This window comes from Dipteris shenzhenensis, chromosome 15 (genome assembly GCF_047967505.1).
Source record: "Dipteris shenzhenensis isolate YYH24624 ecotype China chromosome 15, Dip_SZ_1.0, whole genome shotgun sequence".
NCBI lineage: Eukaryota > Viridiplantae > Streptophyta > Polypodiopsida > Gleicheniales > Dipteridaceae > Dipteris > Dipteris shenzhenensis.
This window is the reverse complement of record NC_141610.1, coordinates 39,439,841-39,464,998: the sequence shown is the minus strand read 5'-3', so window position 1 is coordinate 39,464,998 and position 25,158 is coordinate 39,439,841. Positions and strand designations below refer to the sequence as shown.

The following is a 25,158-nucleotide window of genomic DNA, read 5'->3' as shown; positions in this document are numbered from 1 at the left end:
TTCAGCACATGGGGCTTCCAGCAAGCACGGAGAGCTCAAAACATCAGAGCACTCTTGTGTTTCAAAAACACAGGCTGGGGCATCAAAAAACCAGGTCGACTTTCCAAAATATTCCTCCAAAGTTGGAACTCAAGTACGCAAGTATAGGAAAAGAGTTAGGGGTTTAGGGTTTAGGGTTTATGGATACCATGATTCCGAGTAAACCTCCAGATACTGTGGTTAGGTTCTTATTTTAGTCTTACCATCAAATCCAATGCCGAATACAAAAGGTTACCGGAAAGTAATCCACACTCATACCAGTAACCAGACTATAAGAATCTTTAAAATAAAAATCGTGGGATCTACAGCTCTGACAATCTAGAAAACAACGCTTAACATTCTGCAATCTTCCTCGAGTAATGGGGTTTGGGGTACCACAGTCCCTTTTGACAATGCAAAATAAACTATCTTCAACAAGGGATGATGAATTAATACATGATACATCTGTACTTCCACATTGTCTAATCAAATAATGATTACTTGATATATACAACTGTGCAGCCAAAGTTCATAGGACTCTCCTGTTCAAATTTGACAACCAAAGGATGTCCATTCAGCTTTTGTAGAACAGCCCTTTTCAGTGCACCAGTTCCCTCTCCATGAATAACAAAGAGAACCGACATCAACTTAGTGTTTCCAATTGCACGATCAAGTTGTACAAGAGCATCCTCCACATACATCCCTCGCAAATCAACAGTGTTTCTTGATGTTTGAATAGCAGCATCAAACTTCAATTCCACATTCTCACTGGAAGTCGTCTGAGCACTGCTTCGTTTACTCCTTTGAAGGTCACCACGATTCTGAAGAGGGGCAACAACATGGTGAGATTGGACTCAGAAAGTACAGTAACAAACCTCCTAGAACCTTTTTCCCCTTTCTTTTGTGCAGATGTGCAGGGAAATTGTAAACAATTGAAGGAAAACAATCAGCATCCTGACAGCAGATTGAAGATTAAAATTGCAAAGAGTGTTAAATAGTGGTAGAATTATATTCAGAGCTGCGAGAACAACATAAACCTTAGACAATATTTTTTTTTAAGTTATTTCATTTTGAAGATCGTATGAACTTTCAAAATACATAAAGCTCAGTCGATGTCAATCACATTCAAGAGATAATTCCTACCAGGCCAAGTTGATCAAACTAAGATATCTTCATACTAGAGCTCTACAAAATTTGTATTACGATACAAAAACAATGTTCCTTGGAGGGCACCAGGGATAGAATGTCATGTTATCATGGCAAGTCATCGGATAAGTTAATATCAGATAGTGCTCTACTTTTTTTTGAAGCTGGTTAAGTATTTACAACATGGCAATTATCCAGTATATTGAAAATATATGGAGACAACCTTCAGTTTTTTACACCATAATCAAGTACTGATCATTGCCCTACATGAGATTAAGGAAATAAGAATTTGTTAAGGAAAGAAAGGCCGGTTTAGCCATTAAAGGACACAAATACAACAATTACCATAAAACCAGTGGAAATGGCCATGTGACCACCCTGGAAATGTTCCTGTATGGGAAAGAAGCATTTCAGAGTTATTTGCAGGCTAGGAAAACTGTATCCTTTCTCATCAAAGACATGCTTAACTACCATTGTGAGCTTTGGTTAAAGGAAGCAAGCCTGTATATGCTAACATGGTATTAGAGACTAGGAGATCTAAATTGCCAAGTTGCTTGCAGTATTCTTGTTGGAGCTTTCTTTCAGGTCACCTACATATTGCCATGAGATCCTGCATACCATTCCAAATTTTAATGAAGCACAAAGTCGATGGAACCAGGTATCCGCCGTTGTTAGAATTATTATTATATACTAGGCAGTGGCCAATGTAATGTAATAAGTGGGTTAGGGGCACTTTTCCCTCATAGAGGTTTTTCCCCCTAACCACAGTCTAATCCCTAACTACGGTTAGTGATTAGATAGGGTTTTGTCTAAGTGACAAAACCCCTCATCACTCTTTTGTACTCACTTCATTTCAGTCCACTATTGAGTAGACCTACATTCAGCTCACACTCTTGCTCACTCTTGCTCTCCTTCTTTCTCACATTTGGTATCAGAGCACGTTCACCCTGCCCGACCTTCTGCTTCCAGCCCGCAAGCTCCATCTTCAAGTTCAGCTCCAGCTTCAACGCCTCCATACAGCTCGCAATCAGTCCGTACAATAGTACAGTCATCGGGACTGTTTGTCGTCGCCATCCGTACCTCTCTGTGTAGGCGTCTGTACAGCTCGTGCGCCATCTGTCCGTATAAGTCGTACACCTGCACCAGATCCGTACATCTACGCCGCAGGTGTGAACTGCATCAGTACCATACAGCTCCCACATTCTGTCCGTACCTGCATCCCGTACCAGTTCTGCCGTACATGTCCCGTACCCGTCATTCTGTACAAGCAATCGTTGCCGTCCGTACATTTGTACGATTTTCGTACAATCGACTGTACTTCTGCCATACAGTTCCATCCATACTGTACGGACTGTTGCAAGTCGTCAGAGCAGAGTACTTGCACAGGGTTCTTGTTGGCAGGGCTTTCTTTGCAGGTGGGCCTTGGAAGGCGTTTTTTGGCAGGCAAGTGTTTTTTGGCAGATCAATCACAAGAGCCCCTTCTACGACCAACAACATGCCTTCTCTGTTATGGAATTGCACCTTTGGACTGCATGTAGCCCGAACTTTGCATCTCTTCTGTGACCACCAATCACCTCACTTCACACAAATCATCAAGAGAGCCATAAGCTCTCTACAACAAACCGGCTACCTTCCTCTCTTCACACAGAGAGCTGTAAAGCTTTCTACAACAGACTATCTACCTTCACGAATCAATCACGGAACTGCCAGCAAGTAAATCATCTACCTCTACCAATCCATCGTGAAACTGCACCCACGATCAGTTCATCCCACATGACATCAAACTAACTCAGCATGAAGCTGACCAGCTGTATCCGCTCGACAGGTCAGCTGTATCCGCTCGACAAATATGCTGATCACGAACTTCAAAACCTCTGCCATCAACCACAAGCCTTCTCTATCAAATCGGCCACCCACACTATAGATGGCGCAACTCACAATCACTAAAATGAACCACTAGCTGTGATTCCCAATCAACAGATCACTAACATCTGAAGCAAACAAAAAGCTGCTGAAAATAAGTTCGGCCTCCTGTGATATGGCGCAACCACAACTTCACTTGAATCAAGTCAAAGTTCCTCTGAAACGAGCATAGGCTCAAGTAACCACGATCAGCTGCCCTCTACAAAGGTGAGACGAGCAAGAAGATGATCCTGAACCAGTTTGTCCACTCCTCTTATAGAGATCCAACTAGTAGTTCCACTAATCTACATCCCTCCTTTTCCATGCAAATCCTTAGCCATCGATCGGCTCCTTTTTTAACACCAATGAGAGCCTCTCTTTTTACTTCACTTTTCCACTCTTTTTGTGGTCCTCTACCCTTTGTTGCGGCCATGCGAAGTACTTCTTGTCTATAGTCTTTCCGAAAAAACATGGGTTCTCCTTCAGCTTCCTTAGTGACCACATCTTTTTCCCTTTCATTTGCCCCTTCACTACTAGTGCTCCTCTAATACACATTCTTGAACCCCTTCATGCCGAGGTTCCAAGGTCCACATCCAAGCTCCATGGATCATCCAATCATCAAATTGGCATCGAAGTCTTTGTCATCATTTCCTGCAATCAGGGCTCTCATACAAGCAAACATTTATTTATGAAGTATATAGCCAATACCAAACATCGTTTTCAAAAAATAGAAGAGACTATTGTCATGCAATACACTATATCATCTCCTACCCTATCTGTGCTAGCTACATATGAGCCTATCCGTGCTAGTTCCACCCATGCATGAGTGCTCTTATATATGACCTATATAGCATTTTCCTTCATGTACAAAAAGATATCGGCCACTACCAAAAAAGCCCATCAACGCAATAGATCATGCTACACTCGTCTTTCTTTTTTCGAGGATGGACTAGGACTATTCACCCTCAAAAATCACTCGCTAAGGTGAGCCACTAGAGATTTCGTCACAAGCTTCTAGCTCCAAGAGAACCAACCCCCTCCCTCCCATGAGTACAATAATGAATTGGAATGCACATGGCTTTCATGATCATACACGTCAATAGTCACATTGACTAATTATGAGAAAGGAGTTGCAATGTGTCCTTGTGGGGCATTCAGTGGACGCTTTGATGCTTCAAAAGCATATGTTCTCAACAATGGATTAGTAACGGTAGGCTAGGGTGGAAGAGTATGCATTTCCATAGAGCACACCGTAGCGTCAAATGTCTTTGACTAGGAGGAGCCGATTGGGAGCTGTAAAATATGAATGGGCATTCGTCTAGGGGATTTCTAGCTTGAGATCCTTTGTGTTTATGCACTAGTGTGCTATCAACAGAGGGCTCCTTCTAGCACTAGCTGAAGGGTTGTCTCCCTAATGTGGACAGTGGATTATTAGAGGATTTCAATAGTATAGTTCAAGGAGGACAAGCCATGAAGTTCTTCTTTCTCGGTCATGCCGTGGCAAAGACAGGTGTTGGAAAAAGTGATGAACTATGAGATTAGTTTACTAAATTACGTTGGGGTAATTTTCGGTGTGGATTAATTAAAGGCCAAAAAGAGTAATATGTAGACCTTAGGTATCCATGATGGTATGCCATGGACAAGGGGCGGAAAAAAAGACTGGTAAACACATCAAGGTACTCCGTTTGTGACAATGGAGGGAAATACAAGTCAACAGAGTTTAATTCCTTTTTCAGGCACTATGGGATAGATGATAATTCACATGCAGATACGCTCTTGAGCAAAATGAAGTAACCGAGCAAAAAAAAAAAGTCATTGCAAAGTCAGCAAGATGTATGCTCGATGAGAAAAGAGTCCCAAGGCACTATTGGGCAAAAGCATGCGACACAACTTATCTGATGAATACAAATCCTAGAGCTATCTTGTGGAACATGACACTAGAAGAGGCACTCACTATACTCAAGCCCTCTGTCAAACACTAGAGAGTATTTGGCTCTCTTGCCTATGCTCATGTTGCAGATGCACTAACGGATAAGGCTATTGATGGCCAGGTCCACCCTTCTCACACATTGGCTAGTATTTGGATAGAGACTGTACACACTTTGATGGCTATTTGGTTGAGCATGTAGGGGTCTTCTCAGGCGGCCTATACCAGGAGGACTATTTTCCTCAGGGAGTGGAGTGGCTCCCCTTTTTTCTCAGAGTCCACCACAGGTTTGAGGTGGCATTTTCAGGCTCAACCTTGGTGCTTTACTAGCTCTTCTTGATGAGTAGGTTGTTTGCCCACTCAGGGTATTCTGTTTTTCGTGCTACACGTGCTGTATTTCTGCCATGAACATTTCTCTTGGGGTTTTTTCATTAAAAAAAAGGGGGCCTGGAGAGGAGCTGTCATGTTGGCAGCAATCTCACTGCCACATGGGCAGCAAGTGTACATCCTTCTTAGATTAGATTTAGGGCATCCACATGGGTACCCTGATCAATGTCATTGGCTGACTTTATGCCATGCTTTTGGGCTGGCATAAGGACTGGTAGCAGACCATCCAGGAGCCCAAACAGTGGGCTGATGGCCATGGGGGAAAGGCCAGCAAACAAGGGCCTTATATAGGACAAAGGGCGGATCTGGTCGGTACGCGGATAGACTGCAGTGTGCAGTCTTTCAGATCTACAAATTGGAAGGAGTATCTTCCAATTTTAGAGTTTATCTATAATAGTGATATATGGATGTCAGAGTGGAGCTCAACCATCTGCTAGAAAGGGTACAAGCAACCAAAGACTTTCTCTAGACATGCATCCGAGGTTGAAGCATGCCCAATGTAGTATTAAAAAAGCTCAAGATAAATGTAAAATTGAAGAAGAGTTGAAAGTACTTGAGTCATCCGAACCCCTAAAGACTGATAAGTGCCCTAAGCTGTCTCCGAGGTATTGTGGTCCATTCGAAATACTTCAAAGTGTTGTTGAACTTGCTTAGGAATTAGCCCTACAAGAACAATGTGGAATGCATCCAATATTTCATATTTGTTGTTTGAAGAAACGACTGCTTGAAGGTTGATAGTCTAGTAGCCTGTCGGAAAGAGATTGTATGAGAATTGATTGAACCTTTCATGCTTCCACACGACTTCTTCATGTCCAATAAAAGGCTATGTGCCATACAATTACTCATGAATATTTAGTAAAGAGGAAAGATAGTTTAGAAGAGAATGCTATTTGGGAAAGTGTAAGCAAACTCAAAAAGTTATTATTATTGTTGCCAAGGAAAGTGGCTAGTAGCACCTAAATAGAACAGTTAGTATAATTAGTACTAACTAGATGTTGTACGTGCCATAGGAACATTCAATATGTGCCCACTCAACTTAGGCATGGCAGATGGATGCGTCTGGTATGTTCTTGTAGTGTTCTACCAGATGATCTACCAAGGCAATATAGTGTACACTTCCTATATGTTTGTGGTTGGCTGTTCCTTATGCTTGTGTGATGTTGTAATAAAGTTCCTTTCAAATAATGACTTTCGTGCCAATCAATACGTAAATACATATTAGAACATGAAAACAAGGGCCTTATATAGGGCATATGAAGGATCTAGTAGGTGGACAAATTTCAGTCTGTAGTCTGTCAGGTTGACAAATTGAGAAGAGTATCTTCCAATTTTGTAGTTTATCAATAATAGTTAAAAGCATTCATCTACAGGCTATAGTCCATTCATGTTGATGTATGGATTTCAGAGTAGAGCTCCACCACCTACAGGAAAATGTACAAACCACAAGCCCTTATTGAGGTACAGCTATGTCTTAATGGTTGTCATAATCTGACAAGATTTGACCTATAGACTGTTGTTATGACTTCTTCCATTCAATAAGCAGTTAATACTAGAGATGAGATGATTGTTAAGGATAAAGTAAGCAGACAGCTTTTAAGGGGATGACTCCAAATGTTACTTTCAGATTGGCTTTGTTACTTTTGAAGCCGATTAAGACCCATTAGAAAAAGGGAAAGAAAATAATGAATTTATGACAGTAAGATCTACGTTTGATTTGGCAAAAGCCAATTCCTACATTAGTAGTTTGTGTCGACATATAGAATCCTTTACTGATCCACCAGGCAGCTAATCTCAAGAACAGTCTCATCTCTTTTATCTTACCTGGTGGTCAAATCTTGCTGATCAGCCAATAATTAATAATCGTATGAAGAGACTAACACCTTTTCCCCTATTTTGTAGTTCACTAATTGCAATGTAGAGTCCTTCTTCTCAGCCCTCAGAAAAGCACATGCAAGCCGAGAACACTTTCATGCATGTGAGAAAAGCTGACTAAGCCAGGACCGTGTTTGAAAATCAAATAATGACAAACCTTTGATTGTTTCACTGTCTTTGCCACCTCACTTAACTTCACACGGACTTTCAAACTGCCAAACTGTACAAGTAAAGTGTCATCATCATTCGTAGGCATTTCAACAACCGTTGCTAGTTTTTTACCAAGCCTTTGGATCAATACAAGGTCCCCCACAGAAGGTCTCTCTACTGCTTCAACATCGGTTTGAGTCTTTTGCAACTGCCCAAACTTGTCTGTATATGTTTCAACAATAGAAGCTATGGCACTATGGGCATCGCGCATGGACATGTATCTTGCGTCTTCATGGCGATTCTTTAAGGACCATTCGAAGGTTGAAATGACTTCATCCATACGAGATTTGACAATGTCAATGTCCCTGTTCACATCATCTTCCCGCTGCAATCGTAAAGCTGCAAGACGCTTCTCCAAGTCGTATGCTTCTGCAACCAACTAGTTTCAGATAGAAAAGTAAACACTGATGTTTGAAGCACCATAAGACAGAAAAACTTGTCCAAAGCATGTAAAGTCCTACAAATTTAGATAGATTAACCACCTGCGATTCAGGATCGAAGGAACCTTTTACAGAATTCTGAAGGCAGACAGGAAAGGAAGGACAAAAAGATTTTGCCTTGGTGTGCTTTAAGTTCCAAAATTGATGTGGCCCATAAGATTTATTTGATTCTTGCTTCAGCAGAAATGTGATAGATTACAGTTTGTGTAATGAGTGGGAAAATTATGCAAAGTTAGTGGGGTTTGCACTAGGGTTGACAATTAGCTAACAGCAGGACTTGAGGGAAGGAATATAAAATCACAAACCTACACTCATTTTTACTCATGTATTGGTTATATCCCCCTTAGTTTAATCAATCTCCCTGCTCCATCTCTCTCTCTCTCTCTCTCTCTCTCTCTCTCTCTCTCTCTCTCAGAGGTCATCATGGACGATATATCGCGGTATTTCCTTTAAATGAGTGAGACAGATTTATCCAAGCACCAAGATATCTACATATTCACCTCTTGCACAGTATGGATCACTGTCACTCAGCTCAGGACCTCATTTTGCAAATTCCAGGTCAAGGACGGACGCAATATTGCAGCCACACACCATCGTAGAGACCTAAGACTTTGCACTGTTTGTAACACACAGGAGGTAGAAATAGAGGATCATGCGTTGATGCAATGCCCCAAATACTATGAGATCCAGGGGAGAGATCACTCTCTTTTCACTTTCCGCTAAACCATCATGGGGCTCCTTCAGCTGTCAACTCCAATGGCAAGCTTCAGCCTCCTCAACCGCTGCCCTCAGTGCCACTCCATACACAAGTAAGCCAGGCACTCAGGATATCAACTGCCTCTAATGTCTTCCTCACCAAACATCCATATGGCATACCATTGGCCTCCTTTCTTTCCTACAAAAATTCCCTATTCTTCCTAAACCAAGTATGTTTAAATTCAAAAGGTTAGGTAGCCACACACCATGCCTCTACTAACATAGATGCCTCTTCTCTCATAAATGCCCTGCGGTCCTGTCTGTCCTAAAAGTCCTACTTGTCACAAGTCCTAAGTGTCTTACTTTCCATTTCTACCTTAGCTGCCATTAAATTTTAAAAATAAAAGAACAACAAGATTGCAACAAGGTAAGGCCATTTGGTAGTCAGACATACTGTGGCATGCTCATATTCATTTTTTTGCCGAAAAAACAGTGCTAATTATATTACTTCGAGAGCAAGATACAAAAGGTCAGCTTGTAGCTGACGGGCTGCGTTCACAAATCGGACACAGCCCAAAAAGGTACAAAATAAATCACTATCTCACGGAGGGATAAGGCGAGTGTGAATGAACAGCCAATGGGGTGGTGAGTAGCACCACCGAAGGCCCTGCGAAGTCTGCTCGAAGAAGAGGCCCTGTGTGTCCCAAGCCCGGAGGAAGCATCTCCGCTTCTCCTGGCCGGCCCGGGAATCTCCCTGAATCTGGTCCCACTGGCCTCTGAGTGTATGAATAATCTCACTCCAGATATCCGTCATGATCTGGGCAGTCGATAAGGAGGTGCCACCGAGGATCTGCGCGCAACGCGAGGTCCAAATGTGCCATCCTGCGATGCTGCTAATAATCTCCCAGACTGGCTGCCTCTCCTGAACTCCTGTATCAGCCTCTGCTAGGTGCTGCGGGATACCCTCGAGCGGCCCCCACGTCCCCTGTGTGATAAGGAAAGTGGGGTCCTGCTAGCAAGCCTCGAATAAGTGATGAAAACCAGGTGCTGTGCTGCACCAACAGAATGCGCCCCAAGTGATCAAACCTAGCTCCGGTGCTGCGCGAGTAAGAATCCCGAAAGTCCACCTCCACACTTCCTGGGCGCGAGTGCAGCTCCACAGGCAGTGTTTAGGTGACTCCTCGTCCTCGTGGCAAATCTGACAGCATCCGTCCTGGCCTATCTTCCGCAACCAGCTCCCCACTGGAAGACCTTTGTGGGCAAGAAGCCACAGGAAGTAGGAGATCTTCCGCGGCCGCCAGCACTCCCACAAGGCCTTCCAGAAGGCCTGCAAAAAGAACCTGGAAATACCCTGTGCATACCAGTTGGGCCGCTGGGTGGGGGGGCGGCTCTGCATCCTCCCAAGAACTCGCCTGCCCAGAGTCGTGCTGTAGGCAAAGAAGGAGGTCGGCCCCTGTCCTGTCACAATCTCTGGCCAACTCCACTCTCCTGGGTCCCAATCAAGCTCTGACAAGGCCCGCCCCTCCCAAAGCCAGAGTCGCCAAAGCTGCATCTGATCCTGCTCAATGCTAGGATCGGTACGCCAGACCTTCCCAAAAAGGCCTACAACTCGAACCCTCTGCCATGGGAGTAGAGGGTCGATGAGCGCATCCTCTCTCTTGAGTCGTCCATCCCCCATAACCGCGAAGAAGGAAGTAGAGGAGTCGTCCATACGTCCTGCGACCACCAGTGGGATGCCACGGGGGGTGAACTGTCCCAGCCAACGAACGTCACCAGGCATGAGGATCTGAGGCTCAGGTGGAACCAACCAATCAGCTGGGATCGCGCCGTCGATCTCTATGCGTCTCGCCTGGGCTCCCCGTGCACCTCCAACTACGTCTGCGAGATCAGCCGTCTCCAGATGTATGTACGTGTCCCTCCAAACTCGAAGGGACCGGGCTGGCCCCCTCATCCAACCCTCCCACCTGATATGTGATCTCTCCCCCAACTGAAGACCCTCAGCATCTCTGACCTGATCGTTCCAAATAAGCGGCTGGCGATCGATCTCCTCCTGGCAGCTAGGCGGGGACTGAATGAGACTGAGACGGAGTCGCCTCCAAACCATGAGGAGGCTACGAATGAGTGGGGAACGGGGCTGAGTGAGCGGGGCGGAAGTGAAGATCCACCTGAGGGACGGTAACCACTCTCCACCTCGGCGCGGGACACAAGAACCGACCCCCTGCTGAAGTAGCATCTTCCACGTCTGCCCCCCCGGGGTCAAACCACGGATGACTAGCTTGCCTAACAAGGCCTGACTCTGAAGCTCTAGATCGATGACCCCCAGGCCACCCTCAGCCTGCGGAAGAATGACTGTCTGCCAAGCAACCCTGGCTCTGGTATCTCTGAGGCCATCCTCACCGAACCAAAGGAAGTTCCGAACCAGCCTCCTGAGCTGTGCCACACTGGATCTCGAGAAACACCAACAGGACGCCACATACCAAGCCGTGGCTAGGAGGATCTGGTTGACTACTAGGGCACGACCTGCAAGGGAAAGCTTAGCAGTGCTCCAGAAAGTCAGCTTCCGTCGGATGGAATCTAGCACCGGGAGAAACAACTGAGCTGGCGTGATGTCCAGGCCGACCTGAAAACCAAGATATCTAGCTGTCTGTCCCCGTGGGATCCACCTGAAACCCAAAAACCTCCCCCACTGAGAACTTGCCCCGGGGTCTGTGAGAAAACCAATTGATTTGTTCCAGTTGATTTTCGCACCAGCAGCCAAGCAGAAGACCTCCAAGGCCATCCTCACCCTCTCCAGCATCATCTCATCGTCCTGGACAAACAGGGCTGTGTCATCCGCGTACTCCGAATCCAAAAGCTCCGTGTCCTCCCGGAGTGGAAGGCGAACACCCTTGATCCCTGTAGACCTCGCCCGAAGGTAGTAAGTCATAGCCTCGACGAAGAAGAGAAACAGGTAAGGAGCAAGGGGGCAGCCCTGACGCACTGATCTCTCCAAGCTAAAGCGCTCACCCATCCTGCCTCCAATGATGACTCTGCTAGAGGCTGTCCTGTACAAAGCTGAAATGCCCTGAATCCAACCTGCTGGGAAACCTAGCCGCTCCAGAGTCCCCTCCAGAAAGGACCAGTCCACTCGATCGTAGGCCTTCTCAAAGTCGAGAAGTAGGATGGCAAGGTGTGATCCGCTATGCTGAGCCCACTCCGCCGCCTCTGAAAAGGTGAAGACATTATCCAGGATACTGCGATCCTGGACAAAGCCTGTCTGAGTGTCATGGATGAGGTCTGGGAGTAGAGGCCGAACTCGGGCGCTGATCATCTTGGCGAGGATTTTGTAGGCAGTGGTAAGGAGAGTGATCGGGCGCCACTGACGGATCTCCTGTCTATCTCCTCCCTTCGGGATGAGGCAAATCATTCCCGAGGAAAGGCTCTCTGGCATATAACCGCTGCTGAAAATCCTCTGAAGAGCTGCTAGGAGGGGCTGATGGATCTGGTCCCAGAAGGAGGTGAAGAATGCCCGGGATAGCCCATCCTCTCCTGGGCATTTCTGTCCGTCGAGGGCCATCAAGGCCTCCAACATCTCATCCGTGGAGAACGGTGCCAACAAAGTCGCCTGCATGCTAGGCTGTACCAGGGAAGGAGTGTGCCTCCACACCTCCTCACGGGCACGTCGAGTACGAGGGGCAAGCGGCTCCTGCTGGAAAAGGGTCCTGTAGAAGTCAGTGGCCAACCCCAAGACCTCTCCCAGATCCGTAACAATGTGTCCCTCCGCTGTCCTGAGACTCCGAAGCTGATCACCTGCAACTCTCTGACCATGCGACCTGAAGAACTCCCTGCACATCCGGTCACCCTTCCGGGCCCAGAAGGAGAGGGAGGCGTGATAGGAAAACTCTGAGCGACGCTGGAGTGTCTCCTCAAGAAGGGCTCGGGCTCGAAGGGCCTGGATCCGGAGCTCCTCCGAGCCCGGGGAAGCCTGCTGGAGTCGCTGGATGGAGGCGAGGTCCCTCCGAAGAGCTCTCTCTCTGCCCCACCACTCCTGTCGAACCTGTAGGGCTGCGAGCTGGCAAATCTGGCTGGACTCCTGCAAAGCCTGCGCCACCGAATCCACCAAATCCACACCCTCGCCCCAGTCTCTGTCCCAAAGACTGCAAATACTGCTGCGTACGTCCTCCCTCGAGAAAATGGAGTCGGGAATCCGGCAAGAGCGGGGAGGAAGGGTCTGAGCTGCCGAGTCTAATGATAAGAGCACAGGCGCATGGTCGGAGAGTGTCGTCCCTGGAACTATACCCGCCTGACCGCCTCTGCTGATGGCCCAGTCACTGACATAAAATCTATCCAGCCTCTCCAGGAGTCTACCTCCTTCCCTGCGGAAGCCCCACGAGAAGTCCAGGCTCCCGTGCCATCGTCAGAAGGACGGGTCTCGCCAACTGTCCCTTCCTCCTGTAGCAAAGATAAAGGAATCCCAAGCGGACTGCTCTGCCAAAGACATGCCTGTAAACTCCGGTCCTCTGCCCTGCTGGTCCTCCAAGGTCTCCAGATTGTTGAAGTCGCCTCCAACAATCCAGGAATCCATGTCTGGGAGAATCCCTGTAAGTGTCCTCCAGAAGGTAACTCTACAACGGAGATCTGTGGGAGCATAAATGTTGAGAACTCCAACTCTGGAGCCCTCCAGATCCAGGCCTACCCAAAGGGCACGGCCTGGTATCAGCGTGCCATGACCGAAAACTCCTTGGGCTAGCTGCTCGCCCACGGAGGTACAGACACCACCACTCCTCCCCATAGCGCCGATCGAGGGCTCCCAATAAGTGTGAGAGCATCCAGGGAGAATCTTCCCGCATCTACGGGAGTGAGCCGCAGAAAGCTTGTGCTCCTGGAGCAGAAGAACATCCAAACGACCAATCACTGCTGTCTGAAGTTCCTGTCTCAAGATGAGCTTCCTGGGACCACGGGTGCCGGAAGAGTGAAACCCGTTCACATTCCAGGATACGAGGTGTAGGCTCATGGTGAGGACTGGGAGGCTGCGAACAACTGTCTGCTCGCGGTCGAAGTCGAAGAAGAAGCTGACATGTCGGAGTGGAGGCGCTGACGCTTATGGGAAGGTTTGGAGGGGGAAGTGGGGTCGTCCTGCCCATCCTTCAACACCTTCAGCAAAGGCGAGAGACCTTTGGTACCATGAGCGAAAGCTTTCTCGAGCGAACTCGAGATCTCTGAGGTGGACATACCATAGAAGGCGCGGAGTTTCTGAGGAGTCCAGGCTCTGACATCTTGGGGGAGGGGCCAAGACAGGGGGGGCCTGAGGATCACAATCAGTCTGAAGCGTTTGGCGGCGCAACGCCACCGCAGGCGCACATCACCCTCGGACCACTGAGTCTCGAGAAGCTGCCCACCGGACGGGCCTATCCAGGAGCAAACTTGAGCATGTGTCTGCTCCCTGAGAGCCTCCCAGACCGAGTCGTCTGTCCAGGTCTCGGTGCCGTCGCTAAGGAACGTGAAAGCAAAGCTAGGGCCATCCGTGGGGGCCAAGGCGGCTAGCTTCCCATCCGCCCCTTTGCGGAGCAGGAAGATACTGATGTCGAGGCAAGCAGGGAAGGTCCCGAGGTCGGCCACATCCAAGTAGTCCCAGGGGCCAGATCTGTAAAAGTCGCGGGGGAGCACTCTCTCCTGAAGCTGAGGCCCGTCAGAGTTTGTCACTGAGGGGCTAGCGGACGGAGAGGCCTGCACCGGTGATGGTGTAGACTCAGGGTGTCCTGCCAGCGGAGGGGGAGGGGGAGGGGGAGGAGGCTGGGGAATAGGCAACTCAGACTCCTCGGGGGCGACTAGCGGGGGAGGAGGAGGAGGGGGAGCGGGGGCTGCCCTCGGCTGAGGAACCGTCTGTGCATCTAGCTCTGCGGGAGGGCTAAAAGAAACGGGGGGGGGGAGAGGGATGGGGATACTGAGAAGGAGGGGGAGAAGACTGAGGAGGACGAGGATGGGGCTGAATCTGCGGGTCGGGAGATATGGGGGGCAGATGGGGGATGGACTGGGGCTGAACGAGAAGAGGCTGCGGAGAGGAGGAGAGGGGGACCTGAGGCTGTGGAGGGCGGACTACCGTCGAAGAAGATGCTCTCCCAGATCCCTCGGGCGGCTACCTGTCAGGTCTCTGAGGTGCAGCTGCAGGTTGGGTAGCCTCGGCCTCTTTGCCTTTATCAGAAATCTTCTTGTTCTTTCCTCTTTTCCTTCTAACCTCAGTCCAGCCGCCAGCTAGCTCTGGTCCAGGCTCCGGCTGCCTTTGCTCCTCCCGGCGTGGCTGCCCGGAGGGGGGGGGAGGGGGCGGAGAGGGAGGGGGCGGGGGAGGCCGAGAAGAGCTGGCGAAGCGTGGACACACAGCCGCCAAGTGCCCAAAGCCGTGACACCTCAGACACTGTCCTGGCTGTCCGGTGACCACCATGCTCTGGGTGACGCTGCCGGCATCTGTCACGATCTCGATCACTGCTGGGAGAGTCGCAGGATCCGCCACCGCCACACGGACTCGAGGGGCTCCTGCCGTAGTCACCGCATCAGCGAAAGTATCGTGCATAACCCAGCCAAAGTGGGAGCCCAGGTCCCTGACAATCGGCCGCAGCTCAGCAGCAAGACCTGGAAAAACAAGCGTCACTGGATGACGAGGTATACGAAATCGAGCATCAAAATCTGCTGCGCTGAATCCACGGTACCACGGGACTATCATGATAATCTTTCCGTCCACTGACGTGGGGGAGCCAGCAATTAGGTTGCTCGCCGCTGTCGCAGTGGAGAGTTTGAGCCAGAAGATGCCCCTACCCATAAGGGCCACCTCCTCAATATGGCCGTCCTCTAGCCTGAGAGTGGACTGGAGCCAGTCCCTGATGGCTGATCTGGAGGGGGAATGTCCAATGACTCTGCCATACACAGAGGTAAGGGCAAAGTCATTGGCAACCTCCTGAACCTGAGATGATTGTCGCTCTGTCAGGATGACGCGGTAGGCATCTGGAGAGGGAGGGTCCGTCTGGGCCTCCGGTTCCGAGCAGGGAGCCGCCATACCGCCGAGACAAACTGCGAGGCTTCCGGTGGGGAAGAGGCTGCCACCCAAAAAAGGGGGGGATAGAAGCAGAAGGGTGGAGCCTGGGTGTGGCGGGAAGGATGGAGGGCGGAGGCGGAGGAAGCGGGAAGGGAGGGCAGGAAGCGGAGGTGGCGCGGGGTGAAGAATTGTGGGCGGGGAGCGGGCGAGGCGGAACGAAAGCGGGGGCGGGGGGAAGGCGGAGTGGGACGAGAGGGCGGGCGGAAGGCGGAGGAAGGGGTGGGTTTTTTTTTTTTTTTTTTTTTTAAATTGGGTGGAGCGAGGGGGCGGGGGGGGGGGGGAAGCGGAGGGCGGGAGGGGGAGGCGGGGGTGGAGCGGAAGGGCGAGAGGGGCAGGGGCGGAAGGCGAGGGGTGAGGGGACGGGAGGCGGGGGTGAGCGAGGTGGTAGCGGGGTGGGTGGAGCGGAAGGCAAGGGGGGGGGGGGTACGGAGCGGGGAAGGGAGGGGGTGAGCGTAGCGAGGGGGGGGGCGGATCGGGGAGGGGGTGAGCGTAGCGAGGGGGGCGGAGCGAGGCGGAGGTAAGGGGGAGGGGAGGGGGGGTGAGGCGGGGTTGCGAGGAGGGTGAGCAGAGGTGCGAGAGGGGGGGGGGGTGAGGTCGGAGGGGGGTGGAGCGGCGGTGAGGCGGGGATGGCGAGGGAGGGCGCGGGCAGCGGCGGGTGAGGGGGTCGGTGAGGGCGGAGAGGGCGAGGGGGGCGGTGAGGGCGGAGGGGAAGGCTAGGGGGAGGTAGGAGTACGACGGGGGGAGGGGAAGCTCGCAGGAGCAGCAGAGGCAATCTCTATGTCCTTCAGTCGGAGTCCTTCTGAGGCAAACCTTTACTTGTTGGCATGCTCATATTCATCCTTATGAAGAATACAATCATTTGGGAAAGCATGGATGGAGTTGTAGTGCAAGATGTAGCCTTCCCCCCATCCAGCTAAGAGTGTCTCTGTCCCCTAAATTTTTTCCCTCGATTAAGGTTGTAGTTCTTTGCACTTGCATGTCCTCAACCCACGTCTATGTCTTCCTATCTCAAAGATCTTACCACATTCTAATCCTGTTTTCATTTAGTCTCATAGCCCCTTTGAGCGAAGTAAAGGAAAGTCCTTACAGATCACAAAAAACCAAATTGAGTCTCTGCAGGAAAAGGTTCCTGTCTCCCTAGTGAATCCCTTCCAAATGATATATGGCCTGAGGTTTCCATTTTCTTCCGCAATTCTGAACCTATGGTGGTACAAGATTCTGAGCCAAAAATGGCAGACAGTTCAGGAAAACATTTCCGATTTTTGCATCTGACATGTTTGACTCTGGTAAGATTCTTTCTTAACAATGTTGCCCAAATTCTATCTAGTTTCTGGAACGCTCTCAAGATCCACTGCCCCGTAAATCTGATTGCAGACTCCTCTAAAGAACAAGGCTTGAGCATTACGTGTAACCCACCTCCTTTGATCATGAGTAGTACCTACAAGTGCTTGCCCAACAAGGGCAGCTTGTTGGCCTTTCTGCCCACAACCTGCACCATCACCACGACCCCCCACTTAGTATACAGGAGTACCTATCACAATAGGACTGAGACGGGCCTCGCCACCTGTAACATAATCCCAAACGCCCTTGGCAACCAATAGATTGTGAATCAAAAACTCCAAAGAGAATAGTTGGTGCCATCCATCAGATCATCCTGTGCAAGCAACTGAAAGACATCATTTAGATTTTATTGTGGCATTTGAGTAAACAAAAAGAGGCAAAAAAATCTCAACAAAGTACACGTTCTTTGAACACTCTACTCAAGCAACAAAAATCACTGCCTAAGCCTATGCTGGGATATGTGCTGCAGTCCCAGAATTCTCTCAAAAGCCATCCCCTGCTTGGCTCAACAAGGCATAAACCCAGCTGAAAGACACCTGTTACCGTCTCTTCCTAATCTAGCCTCTACTGCAGATCACGGGAGCAGCACCATGATTCTCCTCCCAGCCAATTCATGCTAAGGCTACAAGCGAGGCAGAGAGCTGCGTTACAAAAATCCACGTGAATCAAATCCTTCTCTTCTCTCTCTAGCCTTAGCAAACCCCAAATCCCTAGATAGATCTAGATGCCACATGTCATCCATATAGGGCCTTCCTAATGCAACATTTCACCCCTCTCTTGGGATGCATTTAATTCCTTGCCCCTAGGCACAATCTTAGCACTAGGCCCTTGGTCTCAGATCTATCTAGTCTGGTGCTATCAGCCCTCACCTAGGACCTTGACATTAAATCCCTCCTGATCATTTACATGAAGCGCAAACACATATATTACGGAAATAGATCCTATAAGGGAAATGTCGACTGATTCTTCCGAGGTCATGCTACCTCGGCTAGAGCGTAACATTCCTTCCCTCTTCAGACATCAGCGTCCTCGATGATAAAGTCTGGGAACACTCTCCGCAACTGATATACGGATTCCCAGGTAGCTTCGGATAGAGGCTGACCATACCATGCAACCAACACCGTGGGTATCTTTCGATTTCGTATTTGCATTGTTCCTCGGTCCAGGATTCTTGTTGGTTTGCGCCTTGCAATATCCTCTATCTCCTGAAACAAAACCACACCTTCGATTAGTGAGTTACCTGTATGTAAAAATTTCTTTAAGCGTGAAACATGAAAAACCGGGTGCACCTTACACCCCTGTGGCAATTCTAATTTATAGGCTACACTGCCTATTCTCTTTAGAATTAACCACGGCCCACAGTATCGAGGTGATAACTTAGCACACTCTCCTGAAGTCAACGACTTCGAGTGCGAAGGAATTCTGAGAAAAACTTTTTCTCCTTCTTCAAATATTCTTATAGACCGATTTTCATCCGCATACACCTTGGCTCTATCCATAGCCTGGCGGATATTAGCTCTCGCAAGTGCTAGCATCTCCCGCATCTGAACTACAAAGTTCGCGGCACTAGGCACTTTCTGAGGTACTCCAACTATAGTCGGATTGGCTGGTCTATAACCATAGTTCAGCTCAAACGGACTGAACCCAGTAGATGAATGTTTCCTATCATTGTAGGCAAACTCCAACAATGGCAACCACTTGTCCCATGTCTGTTGCCTCAATGACACATATGCTCTCAGCATATCCTCCAAAGTTTGGTTGACTCTCTCCGTCTGACCATCCGTCTCAGGATGATCCCCACTACTCATTCCCAACTCAGTCCTTAGTGTCTCGAATACCGCTGTCCAGAAATGACCGGTAAATCTGACATCTCGGTCTGACACTATGGATCTAGGTAATCCATGCAGACGAAATATATGTCTAATAAACAAATCTGCCACTTGCGGGGCACTAACAGACTCTCTAGTCGGAATGAAGTGAGCCATCTTGGTTAGACGATCAACCACCACAAGGATAGAATTATATCCTCCTTGGGTTGCAGGTAGCCCTACAATAAAATCCATGGAAATGCTCTCCCACTTACTTAGTGGTATTTCCAAGGGTTGTAAAAGTCCGGGTGGCTTCACCCGTTCGGCCTTACTTACCTGACACGAGAAACACCGTGTCACATATTCATGAATATGCTTTTTCATCTTTGGCCAAAAGAAATCTCGCTTCACGAGATCATATGTCTTCTCGACTCCTGGATGTCCCGCACACGGGCTATCATGGCATTGTCGAATGACTCTCTGCCTGAGATCATTCTGACCAGGTACTACCACCTTGCCATTTCTAACTAGCATACTATCCCTTATGGTATATCTTGCATAAGTTTGGCCTTTTCTGGATGCCAGGTCATCCCTTTCATTTTCCCCGGGTTTTAACACATGAGCCTTAGGCCATAAGCTCTGGACAAACTCGTCCACCTTCTGAGTTTCTCTGATCTCGGTCATTAGAGCACTCTCTAATACCGTGAAACTCAGGTTGTGCATAATGCGAGACAACGCATCAGCAACCTTATTGTCTTTTCCTCTTCGGTACCGAATCGTTAAATTAAACTCCTGCATGAGCTCTGCCCACCTAGCTTGGCGGCCCCTCAAGTCAGGCTGCTTACAAAAATGTTTCAGAGTATCATGATCTACATCCACATAAAACTCTGAACCATACAGATAATGCCTCCATGTTTTCAAAGCATGGATAACAACATACAACTCCAATTCATGAGTTGGCCAATTCCTTTGAGAGGGAGAAAGCTTCTTGCTTTCAAAGGCTACTGGCCTTCCCCCTTGAAGAAGGACTGCTCCTACCGCAATGCCACTTGCATCGGTTTCTAGGAACAACGGTTTCTGGGGATCAACTATTTTTAACACCGGTCCTGAGACCACAGCTTGTTTTATGGTGTTAAAACTTTCCTGTTGATTCTGTCCCCAAACAAAAGGTACTTTATCTGAGGTCAGATCAGTCAATGGCGATACTATTCCGGAATATCCTTTGATATGCCTTCTATAAAACTGGACAAATCCCAAGAATGATCGCAACGCGGTCAGACTCTGAGGGATTGGCCAAGTTAGTATCACAGCCACTTTCTTCGGATCCATTTCTACCCCCTGTGGAGTAATTATGAACCCTAAATACTCAAGCCTAACCATACACAGTATAGTTTTCTTTTTATTCACATAAATACTGGCTTTCCTCAAAGTACTGAACACTACCCTTAAGTGTTCATGATGTTCAGTAACACTTTTACTGAATATCAGGATGTCGTCAATGAAATGTACTACGAACTTTCCGATATACGGACGTAGTAAATCGTTCATAAGCATGACGAAGGTCGCTGGAGCATTGGTAAGTCCGAAGGGCATTACCAAAAACTCATAATGACCAAACTTGCTCCTGAAAGCGGTTTTATGCACATCCTCGGCTCTAATCCGGATCTGATGATAGCCGCACTTAAGATCTATCTTGCTGAAAATCACGGCTCCATGTAATGCATCTAGCAAATCATCAATCCGAGCCATCGGATACCTGTGCTTAACAGTGATATTATTCAATGCTCTGTAATCTATACAGAGGCGAAACGTATCATCTTTTTTCCTCTTTAATATCACTGGCGAAGCAAAAGGTGAGAAACTTGGTTGAATCTGCCCCAACTTGAGGTATTCTTCCAGTTGTCTACGCACCTCCGCTTCTTGAGCAAAACTCATTCTATAGGGAGGTCTATTTACAGGTTCTGCCCCCGGGATCAGTTCAATCTTATGCTGAACTTTCCGCTCTGGAGGTAACCCATAAGGTAGTTCATCCCTAAAACATTCAGAGAACTCCTCTGTTATAAGATTAGCCAGCTTGGCCATCTCACCACTTTGCGTAACATCAGTGCTAGTCGAAGAATCATTCACCGACTCTACCGATGCTGTGCAAAGGTACAAAAACTCTACCTGAGCCTTTCTGATTTCCATCACAGAAACCAACGGTCCCTGAGGTATATCTCTTTCACCTCGCAAGACATAAAGCACATCATTCATCTTGAATTGATATACGTGCTTTTTCCAATCAATGGCTGGATTCTTCCTAGAATGCCACGCCATTCCCAGGGCTATATCCGCATGAGCAAGCTTAGTTATTTCAAAATCAAGCTTCTCAGCATAGTCCTGAATCCAAAGCTCCAACTGGGTAACCCTTTGGTCCCATACTTCAGTTGAACTTCCATTGGCCATCCTAACTGTATACGCATAGTCAGATGGACTTGTCTTTAGTTTCAACCTCTTCACGAGCTTGGAGTTAATCACATTGTGAGTTGACGCTGAGTCGAACAACACAATGACATCATGACTGGCCACTTGCCCTTTCATTTTGATTAACTCCGTATCATTGAAGGCTGTATACCCCGTTGCTGCGGGCTTAGATAGGATGTTATCAGGTGCACTCGTCACTAACTTAGCAACAGACACACAGAACAAACAAGGTACTAACCTCTGAGAAGATCCCGCTAGCTGAATCTGCATCTCCTCCGCTCTGGGACTTCCCTGCATCTCCACGTCGCACTCTGAGATCACCATCTCAGCCATCCGACGATCTTTATTACGTGGACAATCTCTCCACTGATGAGGTTGAAGGCAACCAAAGCACAAACCTTCTCTCCTCGCTTTTTCCCGCTGTTCTGGGTTCAAGGGAGATTTAGACCAAGCCCGGGCTGCCATTGGGGTTACTTTCCTCTTCACTCCAATGGTGGTACTTGGTTTAGGAGTTTCAGCCGGTCTCGCCTGCTTGGCTTGACCACTCGGCTGCGAACCACTCCCTCTACTAGCCCACTTCTTCTTCAACCCAGACTTCTTCGGATACCCATACTGGGTTCCGACCTGTGCAAACCCACTTGGCTTGCTGCCCTTGGCATCCTCATAGTTCAGGGCTATAGCTATTGCATCATCTAGTGTGTTCGCGTACTTAGCCCGAACTTCCATTTTTATTCGATCATTCAATCCAAATATGAAATCTTTCACTTGGATTGATTGAGGCAGGGGTTCGTCAACCTTCATTACACTCTCTCGAAACTTATCAGTGTATTCTGCCACTGATAAATTTCTCTGATGAAGGTTCCTATATTGATCCCAAGCTCGGGATGCTTCGTCAGGAGGTAAGAAGTGTTTCCTGAACTCTCTTTTAAACCCCTCCCAGGTAGTGGATGCTATGCCATCTTTTTGTTGTTTAATCCACCACCGATCCGCTGCCTCACTAAACATATGGGTGGCCTCGCGGATCTTTTTGATGTCATTTCTGATCTCACAAATGGCCCTGCGTTGGCTTGTAATTGCTGCGCTAACAACTGCTGCAAGGCATCCTCCAGCAATGCAATCCTGCCAGATAAAGTGTGAGCTACTGGGCGCGATCCCTGCTGGGTCGGCCGGACTCCTGACTCACCAGGGTCCCTCCTGGAAGCCCCTTCTTCTGCTTCCATTTAGTTCAATAGGTGTTTTGTTTTGGGGTTTTTTTTTTTTTTTTTTTAAACACCCCTAGAACACTGTAATCACAAGCTGACACAATTCAGTGTACTGATACTCTGAACACAATTCCCTATACTAGGGAATTCCTGCAATCCCACATTCACACTGATCGAGCATTTAATACAGGCATATATCACAGATGGCGCTTTTCCCTATACTAGGGAAATTCCTGCAGTCTAATTCAAACTGAAGCACACAGGCATCTGCACAGGCATAATATGTCCCTATAGCATCGTAGACTGTAAACTCTATGCAAGCGGAGCATCAACAAACTAACTCAAAAGAAGAAAACACAGAATTGACACAAGTGACAGAGAGCCCCCTGGTCTATGAACTCGCTCCCCAATTAGATCCGCGGGATATTCACGAATACAGATGTCCACGAAACCTGCTCTCTGATCGAAACCTGTATGAGGGACTCAGGCCAAAACTCTGTCACGGGCCAGCCCGCCACGTACTGCCTGCTCGCTAATCGTTACTACAGCAAGTAATTGAAACTAGTGGCCAACGAAGTCCCAACTAACAATCTGGCTATGTATCGCCCATCCACAAATCTCCCCGAAGATGAACACGAGCCATCCCGCCGTTCTGCGTCAAACTATCAGCTAACCCCGTCCGTCAAGTCGATGAGCGCAGAACCTGCCCGTCACCCCACGAACTATCACGCACCAACGATCCGCGATGCGCTCTTCACTGATAGCACTATTTGGTGATCCTGCTCATTCGTCGTTGGATCACGTGTTTGCGCTCCACGCCTGCACTACGTGACCAGATGGCCGCCCGTGTCCCTCTGCGCTCCACCGGTTCGTAGGCCTGTCAATACGTTACAGGGACCCCAAGTCCTCTCGCAGGCCCTTCAACAACGACAGAAAGGGACTCAAATCCAGGCTCCGTCGGCAGCTCCTTCACAAACAACGGGTTTGCGCAAGTACACAGGCACTTCGACGATCTCACGCTATACATCACGTGAAGGTCACCGTCGAGTGCTTCGCCACCAACGTTCCACACCTTTTTCCCTTCGTAACCTTGCTCTGATACCAATTGTTACCGTCTCTTCCTAATCTAGCCTCTACTGCAGATCACGGGAGCAGCACCATGATTCTCCTCCCAGCCAATTCATGCTAAGGCTACAAGCGAGGCAGAGAGCTGTGTTACAAAAATCCACGTGAATCAAATCCTTCTCTTCTCTCTCTAGCCTTAGCAAACCCCAAATCCCTAGATAGATCTAGATGCCACATGTCATCCATATAGGGCCTTCCTAATGCAACATTTCACCCCTCTCTTGGGATGCATTTAATTCCTTGCCCCTAGGCACAATCTTAGCACTAGGCCCTTGGTCTCAGATCTATCTAGTCTGGTGCTATCAGCCCTCACCTAGGACCTTGACATTAAATCCCTCCCGATCATTTACATGAAGCGCAAACACATATATTACGGAAATAGATCCTATAAGGGAAATGTCGACTGATTCTTCCGAGGTCATGCTACCTCGGCTAGAGCGTAACAACACCTCTGTCCTAAACCAATAGCTAATTGCAAAACCCTATTCCTTTCACGGAAGTAAACGCATGATGGGTGAAGATGATAGCCGGCCCAATATGCAATGAAGTAAGGGTGAGAGTGGCTTTTGGTTGTATGGTTCAACCTATAGTCCATGATTCGGGACCCAAAAAAAGGAAATATAGCAAATTTAGGACCTGAAAGTAGGAAATATAGCAAATGAACCACCAACAGATCTGATCCGCAGCATGAAGATCGTTCTCAACACAATAGAAGCTCCCCAAAATGCTGATTTTTATCATTGCTTTGCAAAAAGTAGCAAGTTCCCAAAATGAGTGGAATGAAAACGCATCCAAGTTTAACATATGGGCTGTGTTTCCACAATATTGCTTGACATAGGTTCAAAACAGCGAGGAGAGATCTCAAGAAGCCCTAAAACAGCCCTGAGAGTGATGGAACAGCTTCAAAAGAGGAAAAAAGCCCTGAAAAACACCTCAAAATGTGTGCCCAGCCCTCCAAACAGCTGCTGCTGTGACAGAAAATCAGTAGGAAAACGTGAAACCGGCCTTCAATAAATTTAAAGGGCAGTAGAACTAACAAATAGCCAGCTAACACTGTTATTTCAACAGTTCAGCAAACAAACAACTGGCGATTGGGAGCTAGAGTGCCCCTACACCAAGGCAAAGACACAAATTGGCCCCAAACCTTGGCGCCCCTTTCAGTATTTCTTTAATTAAGTGAGAGGCCCAGAATTCCAGGCTACATAAAGGATACAGTCTTTCTTGCATCTGGGGCATTCCACATACCCTGCATAGCCTTTACTGTTCACTGCTCTCACCACTCCTGGCAGTAGGTCTTCATCCCTAATCCAAGAAGCTTGCACACAGCCTGGAACCGCCGTCACTAGTAACCATACTTGGCCACACAATTCCCTATAGCTGTCACTAGTGCTGCCCAATTAGCCACCTATCTGCTCAAAGCAGAAAAAGAAAGCATTCGAGAGCTTTCTCCAGTGTTCAGGACCACCACTACCTATAGTCTCTCACCCTATGGGCAGCATACATCTTGATACATCAACCTCTTTCCCTTAAGTGAACTTGCATCACAACACAGTGA

The 25,158-nt window shown here is 48.3% G+C and overlaps 1 protein-coding gene across 2 annotated transcripts in view; it reads right to left on the bottom strand.

The window, feature by feature from the left end:
- Positions 1–444: 444 nt before the first annotated feature.
- The window catches only part of LOC147893792 (DNA mismatch repair protein MutS, type 2), a 40,623-nt gene continuing 15,909 nt past the window's right edge, over positions 445–25,158 (bottom strand). For both annotated transcript variants that reach the window (XM_087385888.1, XM_087385890.1), the window contains 2 exons: positions 7,410–7,841; positions 445–839 (listed from right to left, as the gene is read on the bottom strand). In XM_087385888.1, the coding sequence (XP_087242014.1) occupies positions 516–839; positions 7,410–7,841 (756 nt within the window). In that variant the 3' untranslated portion in view covers positions 445–515. The remainder of the gene's footprint in view (positions 840–7,409; positions 7,842–25,158) is intronic.